Source organism: Papilio machaon, chromosome 17 (assembly GCF_912999745.1).
Source record: "Papilio machaon chromosome 17, ilPapMach1.1, whole genome shotgun sequence".
Taxonomy (NCBI): domain Eukaryota; kingdom Metazoa; phylum Arthropoda; class Insecta; order Lepidoptera; family Papilionidae; genus Papilio; species Papilio machaon.
The window spans coordinates 6,317,156-6,326,373 of NC_060002.1; the positions used below are offsets into that span (position 1 = coordinate 6,317,156).

At 35.0% G+C, this 9,218-nt stretch overlaps 1 protein-coding gene across 1 annotated transcript; it reads right to left on the bottom strand.

Moving 5' to 3' along the window:
• Positions 1-466: 466 nt before the first annotated feature.
• Positions 467-8,942, bottom strand: LOC106716116 (protein O-mannosyl-transferase 2). The gene is made up of 16 exons (XM_045681800.1): positions 8,811-8,942; positions 8,615-8,695; positions 8,201-8,285; positions 7,884-7,988; positions 5,355-5,463; positions 5,166-5,254; positions 4,806-4,994; positions 4,581-4,687; positions 4,191-4,383; positions 3,615-3,827; positions 3,249-3,359; positions 3,007-3,136; positions 2,561-2,709; positions 2,142-2,317; positions 1,682-1,827; positions 467-1,035 (listed from the first exon to the last, which is right to left on the bottom strand). The coding sequence occupies exons 1-16, from the start codon at positions 8,858-8,860 to the stop codon at positions 818-820; spliced, it is 2,151 nt and encodes a 716-aa protein (XP_045537756.1). The 5' UTR covers positions 8,861-8,942; the 3' UTR covers positions 467-817.
• Positions 8,943-9,218: the final 276 nt, after the last annotated feature.

Below are 9,218 nucleotides of genomic sequence, written 5' to 3' on the forward strand. Positions count from 1 at the left end.
ATTTCTCAAGCATGGCAATGAGCAGAAATAGCGGTGCTATGTAATCATTGATAAGTAGGATTATATCATATTAAGTAATTAGGTATATATCTAAGGACATCAAATAAAAAATCTTTCAAACATACATAAACTTTATTATATAAAATTGTATAAATCTTGTAAAAGTGTAAATATTCAATATGACTTACATACTACAAATATAAATGGACGGAACTCAAGTCTTTTGTTATTTTCAGATTTTAACACCCTCTATAATTCCATTCCAATTCTACTAAATCAATTAAATATTTATTTTGTTTTATTTAACAATGAGTATGTTCTTCACAACCTTAGTGTAGATTATAAAATATTGTTCAATTAACTCAAATATTTTAGATTCCTTAGATAATACTTTAAAATTATTAGCTTTACGCAGACAAAAAAATCATAGCGTGTTAGGACGGAATAAGGAAGTAAATCAGTAAGTAGTCACTTGAATAATAGTAAAACCATAATTTCCTCTGTCACAGCGCCATTAAAAATATTGTAGTCCCACTCAATTTCGTTTGTAAAACCAGAGACAACATACTTATGTTTATGGTACAGATTTTTCGACATTAGTTTCCATAGTTAGAACCATGAATATATAACCTATAGACAAAAAGGAGGCAAAAAACAACGCTTCTGGAATCCTTTTGCCGCGATAATTACTCACAGTGTTGTCATTTACAAAACAAAATGACATTTAAAAAAATCGATTTTCAGTTTGTGTCAGAAATTTACGAACGAAACACTCGATTTATTAGTCTATGGTCAGAATATATTTATGGTTAGAACATTAAAACTCCCACGACTCCAGCCATTTCAAGCCGGTCATAGTGGAGTTGGGCTCGTGTGCTAAAGGACCGGTCATGCCGTACGCCAATGGAGAGAACAGATAGAAGCTGTACACTGTACTGGAGATGACGAGACCCATCGCGCACTGGTACACGCTGCGCCCCAACTCTGGGCTCAAGTAACTCTTGATGCTACGTAACAGATATTCTGTTAAGATACCTGGAATACAAAAGTTTAATTAATTTGTGAACAATAATTGGACAGTGGACAGACCAGTGTGCTGAGTTTTCATTTAATTATTATAATACTCGTAATTAACATGCCATTGCCATGATGTAGAATTTAAAAAAAACTTAAGAAGTAGCCTATTTGTTCTTCCAGACTGTGTTCTACATGAATGACAAATTTCATCTGGCTACATTATGCCATTACGGAGCTACCTTCAAACAAAAATCAATCCATCTATACATCCTTCCATCCATATAAACATTCGCATTTATAATATTAGTAAGAAGTAAGATGTCATCCCTACATCCCTTGGTCACGCCATCACGCGTGAACGGCTGGACCAATGTCATTGTTTTTTGTTGTATTTGTTATTGTCAGGAGAAGGTTCTTATGCCAGAAAATTTTTAAAAACTAAGATGGATGGATGGATAATGATGTTTGTTGGAAGGTATCTCCAGAAAGACTTAATGGATCTTAATGCAATTTGGTATAGATATAAAAGTAAAGTTTTTTTTATTCCACGCAGACGAATTCGCGGGCGACACCTAGTAATTAATAATATTAACTATTAAGATAATCGTAGTCAGTTACGATCTTTAGTATCAAAATCATTTTAAATATGTTTTATTGGGAAAACCTGTGAGCATGGAGCTGAAGACGAGCGCGGGGAAGTAATGGTGGAAGTAAAGCACGCGGCCCATCGCCCAGAAGGGCACGTAGTGCAGCGCCCACCCCACGAAACTCCACCCCGCAGCGTTCAGCAAACGCCCTCCCCCATCCCCACTCTCTGGAATATACATATTAGTTTTTTTTTTAATAGTACAAGGTGGCATGTCGCGCCGTTCAACTTTTACAATAGGTTAATATTATTTTTTGTAATTTCGTCTAAGAAAAGTTACTTATTTTAGAAATAAGTAGCACATACGCTAAATATGTAGACACCGTTGATGAAAAATATTATTTTTTTATCTGTGATGGATATAAAATGGATATTAATATATCGTATTTTAACAACAGTCGTGATAAGCAATTTTTTTATCAATTACAAAGATTTTCATAAAATTAATCCACAAAAAAAATTAACGGTTAAACTTTACTGTTGTCTTTTAGTCTTACCTTTTAAAGGTTTTCCAAATGCCTCTGCCCTCTTTTCTCTGATAGAATTAATGATGTAGATAAAAAAGAAAACAACCAAGAAAATAAGGTTGGTCCACCAAACTACAGGGTTGCCTAATAAATATACTCTATGACCACTGCCAGAGAAAAATTGACCCTGAGGAGAAAAAAAATAAGACGAATGAAAACCAATATTTACACTGTACATTTCTAATTTATTATTAAAAATAAAATTTATTTTATAAATAAAACAAATAGATTTGTTATTTTAAAAAACGAACATAATTAAAAAAACCACAATTTTAATGATGTAATTTTTTCATGTCGTATGACGTCACAACATGGCGCGGGTTTATGTAACTTTGTTAATTTGATCTCAGAATTTAATAAATTTTCTTACCCTGTAATTGATAGGCCACTGCCAGGGTTGTGATGTCACCTCCCCTTCCTTGGGCTTGAGTCCTGAGTTGCCTTGGAACATGACGGCGTGCGACTCTATGAACCGCTCCAAGAATCCAGACGCGTACGCATCGAAACTCACCTTGGGTACTACAATATTATAAAAGAGATAATCCAATATAACTTGATCTCAGATATTTTTGGTCAGTCTTATGAAAGATGGATCAGCTTAGCTTGGACAAAGTCAAAGTAAAACGAAGATGAGAAGAAAGTTGCGGGAGACTATTAGTTTAAAAATAAAGGATCAAAAAACATACTCTCACTTTCTCAAATCTAACCGCAGGATTCAACAGGCTAAATAAATCACATCGGCAGCTCCCTTCTTGGTTATTTATTTTAAACTTGAATGTAAAACTGGATCATTAAATGTTGCAATAACATACTCACAGTCATCAAACAAGTTGTCCTCAACATTCCAAAGCGCGTGTTTGTCCCTCAAGTTGGGGTTACACGCCACCTCTTGTTGTTCGTAGCCCCACTTCGGTAACTGTTTTCCAGTTGTAGTCAATACACATGTCTGTGTAAAATAAATAGTTTAGAGATAGCAATATGTTTTAATACAAGTGTGACAGCAGTGAAATTACACACTAAAATAAATTATACAATGTATAGATTTGTCGGTAACTTACCTGTAAATAATGCACAAACATCAACTTGCTCCGCACAGTTTGGATCTCTTCCCCATCCTTCCCTCCGGAGATTAAGATCTTCCAAACATCATTGGCGTCTCCTATACCATCCTATGTGTAAAAATAAAATATTAACAAAACACTAACTGGTGCCAGTGTGCCAAAACAATCCATTCCATTACAGTGCTAATTTTCTACTATACTGGAATAAATCAAGCATAAATTAATATTCATTTTTACATGCTTGAATAATAAATAGTAAATGTAATGGCGTCTTCTTCACAGATTACAATTGTAACTCTACGATAATTCGACAGAGACATTGCTCTAAAAAGTTAAATTATCTGATTGTCTCTTTCAGCTTACCTCTCCGTACCCTGTGACCTGCAGGTACTTGTGTGAGAGAGGTGCTCGTTCCCTGTGCGAGTGCAGATTGCGGCCTGTGGCGGCGTGTGTGAGGCGCACCAGGTCTCCGCTGCGCACCACCACCGCACCCCCCGCACCACCCGACACAGACTCGCGGTCGTAGGGTTTCACCACCCACCGGTTGTTATCATCTTTGTGTGTGTACGTTGTTATCTGTTTTGTTTATAACAAATTAATTCACCAACAAATAACATACGCACAATATTTTTTCCATTAGGTACATGACTCCAGTGTAGTGCATCAATGATAAATTGTATACTTTGCCTTTATCAAATTGAACATCTTATCAAAATTATAAATACGAATGTTTAGATGTATGGATGAATGGATGGATGAATATTTGTTACATAAGTCTCTACAAACAGTAGCAAAAGAAATTTCTATAATTTTTATGGTGCTTGTAACACTTTTGTACTCTACTTACAGTCAATATACAGTTAACACTTTCAGTGCCAACTCGGCGTTTGAGTCCACTTTAGAACATAAAAATATTGTCAAATTGAATGTGTTACTAACCTGCTGCTGACGAGCCCCCACTCCGGCGGGATAGAGATGATGATGCGAGTGCAAATAGCCGCCGCCAGTGCGGTGGTTCTTCAGTGTGACGAGAGCTCCGTAAGCCACCAGACGTGGCGCACTGGCGTTGTGCAAACTATTGCCCTCCAAACGCGCCTGGAAACCCGACGAGTAGAAACCGTCGCCGTTGCCACTACAATATTAAAACAAAAACTAAAAAAAATGTCGTACTCATAGTCGTTAAGAAGTCCCTTAGAATGCATGTAGTATGATAATTATATGTGTAATAAAAATTACAATGGTATATATATCCATTCTTAACTTTGGTAGGCTTTGAGCCTGAGAGGAATAATATTATGTATAAGCTGCTGACAAATAAAAAAATAATACCTTTTGCTTAGCACTGTGAGATGAATCCAGAAAAAGAACACATAAAGAATGATCGGCCATAGAATTAATGTAAAGGTCCGTCCAATTAAATGTTTCAATGTTAACATCTGGAAATAAATATTTCACATTAATTAAATCTGCATTTATTTCAGATGCATTTTGCCACCGAGTTCACTTTATGTGAAAATTGCAACCGCATTAAATGTGTTAACTCTTAAAACTCACCACTGGTTTTGTTAGATCGCCTAGAATATTCCATAAATCTGCAATTGTGCGCAGACCAACAAACAATACAAGGAACAAACCAACAAACTTAACAGACATTGTGCATGCTAGAGACCAGCCCAGGAACAGTTGCCATGACAACATACGAGTTGAATATGGCGGCAGACCTGTATCTGTTAATGTTCTCACCTGATATAAACAAAAAAAACACTACATATTATATTATATACATATATATAAAGGTACATATGATTAACATAATTATTAGTAGAGTTCTCGTAATACTTACTTACATTTTACAATGAATGTATATCAAAGAGAGGGCAGTGATGGAAAATAATGATGTATACATGTTTTTACCTTAAAAGCTCCATAAATAGCACAGCTCATAAAAAATAACAGAATAGGATCTAAAAGAATATATCTGTTCAGAGTTAAATATCCAACATCTGAAAAAAAAAACAGATTCACAAATTTTTTTTTTATAATATTTTTTAAGTTCAGTAACTTATACTAGTTTATTTCTATAAAAATATTACAAGAACTTACCACATAACAGTAGAATGGTACCAATAGATGTGGCTTCCAAAGATTGTGTCATCTCCCAAATTGACAAAAATGTTATCGGAACTGTTAACGCTCCTAATGTAGTACAAAACTAAAAACAAATTAATAAAAATTGTTAATTTTTTTTTTCAAATATTTTAATTTTTCATATGATAATGGAACAAAGAAGCAGTGGGACCATTGAAGTTTTAAAAATCACTGATGGCCATGGACACATTGCCGTCCTTCAAGTAATAAATCAAGTATATATTTTTCTAATATTATAAATGCGAATGTTTACATGACCGCTACGACTTAGGGTCCTTCAAGAAGCGAGCGTATCACCTTCTCAAAGGCCGGCAACGCATCTGTGGTACCTCTGGTATTGCAGATGTCCATGGGCGTCGATGAACACCTTGGTGTTCCCGCTGCTCGTTTGCCCCCTTCTCTTATATAAAAAAAAATGACATATCTAGATGAAATTTGGTACAGATGTAGAACATAGTCTGGAAAAACACATAGGCTACTTATTAATTATTTTTAATGCCACACATATGACAGCTATAGTCCGGTCGCGGAGCAGGAAGAATTTCGTACAATGACCTCTTTATCTACTGACAGAGGTTCCAAACGTTTTTGTATTAAGTGCGGTTTACATGAATTATTATTTGAAAGTGAAAGAAAATTTACCAACTTATAAAATATAGTTATTACTATATAAATCATTTATTTAGATTTAATAATACAAGTAAAAATAAAAATCTAGACAAGTATCTAATAATAAAAAATCAAAAAACAGAATCTGATTCCTCTGTTTCGGAGTAACTGTTACTTTGCTCTATTGTTCAATTTCGAGAAGTGAAAAATTCATTTGCATAATATTTTAAAACCAAAAATTAATTATCGGAAAGCCGGCAATAAAATAGATGAATGCCTGCACTTTCGTCTTTCAAATATTCGTTTCGATTGTTCATTTCGAACTAACCAATAATTAACCTTTTCGGTAATCCTTCTAACGGAGCCCATAAAATTTTTATTATGCAAACAAACAAACTAAAGGTTTAGAATCCCTGAGGACGGCGGCCTTTGTTTCTGTGCGAGCGAGACTCATTGTATTTACGCGGGAGCGACAGAGACAGGTAATGCGAGTTCAATGTACGAAATTCTTCCTGCTCCGCGACCGGACTATAGTAATAATATTAGGTCCTTACATATGAAATTGGCGTTTTTCGTACTGGCCACTTTAATCACGAATTTCTCCTCTTTGGTAAGGAATTCCAAATTCAAATTTGTACAGCTATAGACTCATGTATTTGTGGTTCGATGACCGTCATTCGTTTGTTTTTTTTCTTCTGTTTTTTTCTGTTTGCGTCACTCATTTTACAAAATGGAAAACTTAAAATATCGCATTTTTTACGAGTACGAGTTCCGCCGTGACACTAGTGCTGCGGAAACGACTCGAAGGGTGAATGATGTGTATGGCGGTCGTGTTGCAAAAGAAAACACAGATCGTTTTTGGTTCCAACGTTTTCGTTCTGGAAATTTCGATCTGCAGAACAAACCCCGTGGACGGCCTGAGACTCAAGTTGATAATGAAGAGTTGAAGGCTATTGTGGAAGCGGATCCATCGCAAACCACGTCCGAGTTAGCTGCAGGCTGCGATGTTAGTGATAAAACTGTTTTAATTCATTTGAAGCAAATTGGGAAGATTAAAAAGCTTGAAAGGTGGGTACCTCACGAATTGACTGAAGGAAACCGGCAAACGCGCGTCGACTGTTGCGTTACATTACTAAACCGGCACAATAATGAAGGTATTTTAAACCGAATCATTACCTGTGATGAAAAATGGGTTCTTTACTATAATCGGAAGCGCTCAGGGCAATGGTTGGATCCTGGCCAGCCAGCCAAATCCTGCCCCAAGCGAAAATTAACCCCAAAAAAGTTACTTGTAAGCGTTTGGTGGACTAGTGTCGGTATTGTTCATTACAGTTTTCTCAAATCTGGCCAGACTATTACGGCTGATGTCTATTGTCAGCAATTGCAAACCATGATGGAAAAGCTAGCGGCTAAACAACCTAGGCTGGTCAATCGCTCCACGCCACTGCTGCTTCACGACAACGCTAGACCACACACTGCGCAACAGACGGCTACTAAATTAGAAGAGCTTCAATTGGAAAGTCTAAGACATCCTCCGTACTCCCCGGACCTTGCTCCAACAGATTACCATTTTTTTCGAAATTTGGATAACTTGTTGCAAGGGAAAAAATTCAACTCCGATGGGGCAGTCCAAATCGCCTTCAAAGATTTTATTGATTCCCGTCCGACTGGTTTTTTTAGTAAAGGGATCAATGAACTACCTATGAGATGGCAAAAGTGCATAGAAAATAATGGTTCATACTTTGATTCATTAAATATATTATATTAAAAAATATTCGACTTTTTGTTCTTCCCATACAAAACGCCAATTTCATATGTAAGGACCTAATATATAAATAATATAATAATAAGTAATTTAATTCTTTGTATACTTACAATTCTCATTCCTTCATATCTGGTACCATTATATTTATCGCCGGGTTTCTCAAAAGGATATTTTCCATCATAGCCTGACAGTTTCCCTGAGAGTGCTATTAGCATCTGAAAATAAACTTTCTATTTTAATGTTTCCATTGGAGTTTATGAGAACTGGCATAGTCAAACTAGGGTGCTTTGGGTACTATTATGCTATATTTATAAACACAACATAATTCATAACCGTAACCCAGAGGGGTAGGCCATGAACTTCTATTTGGCAAACTCCAGGCATCGTAATTTTTCAAGTTTTATCTGATATAAATGTACTAACTGACCTTTCCCAGAGGTGGATGGACATCAAAGAAGAAAGTTCTATTTATGTACCAACTAGCCATTTTACCAAAGTGAGTCTCATCCCAGCTGAAAATTACCATAATCTATATATATAAAAGAAAGTCGTGTTAGTTACACTATTTATAACTCAAGAACGGCTGAATCGATTTGACTGAAAATTTGTGGGCAGGTAGCTAAGAACCAGGAAACGGACATAGGATAATTTTTACCCCGCTTTCTATTTTTTATTCCGCGCGGACGGAGTCGCCGTTAACAGCTAGTAATAAAATAATGTAATGTAGATGTTATAAATATATAATTTAACTGGATAAGCTGGAACAATCTCATCAGCCACATATTTCTCATAAATTATTTCATGTATTGTTCTATTCTATTCTATGAAAGAATAATCTTACCAAACATGATCTGGTTCCAATACTTTATAAAATCGGGTCAAAAAGGTAGCCGCGCATATAACACCAAAAAGAATCCACCAACTGCAAATTTACAAGACTTTTAATTTATAAATTGAGCTATTTCATTATATTTGTATTTTATTAATATTTAAATAATTCAAACATCGGAGTAATTAAAATAATACTTTATCCCTACCCTTTAACACTAGATTTACTAAACACTTTCTTTTTGACCTTTTCAGACATGTTTTTATAATTTACTTTATTACTTATAATAAAACGAGGAAATATAATATAAATTATAAACTTTCTCTAAAAATAAAATAACGGTAAACACATCAAAGACATGACAATTTACGATTAACAATTGTCAATGTCAATTTCATTTTGTCGTATTGACATTTACAAAAAAACACAGAGCAGAGTATGAACGAATTTCAATATAAGCATATTCATCAGAAGTTGGAATCTGAAAAATTTGACAGAACTAACAGAATCCCACGTGATTTGCATGAAAAAATCAATGAAACTACAATTAAAGTAAGTTAGTGTCTAATGAATTTCTTTACTTTCTTCACAGGTTTGAAAAAAAAAACGATTTAAC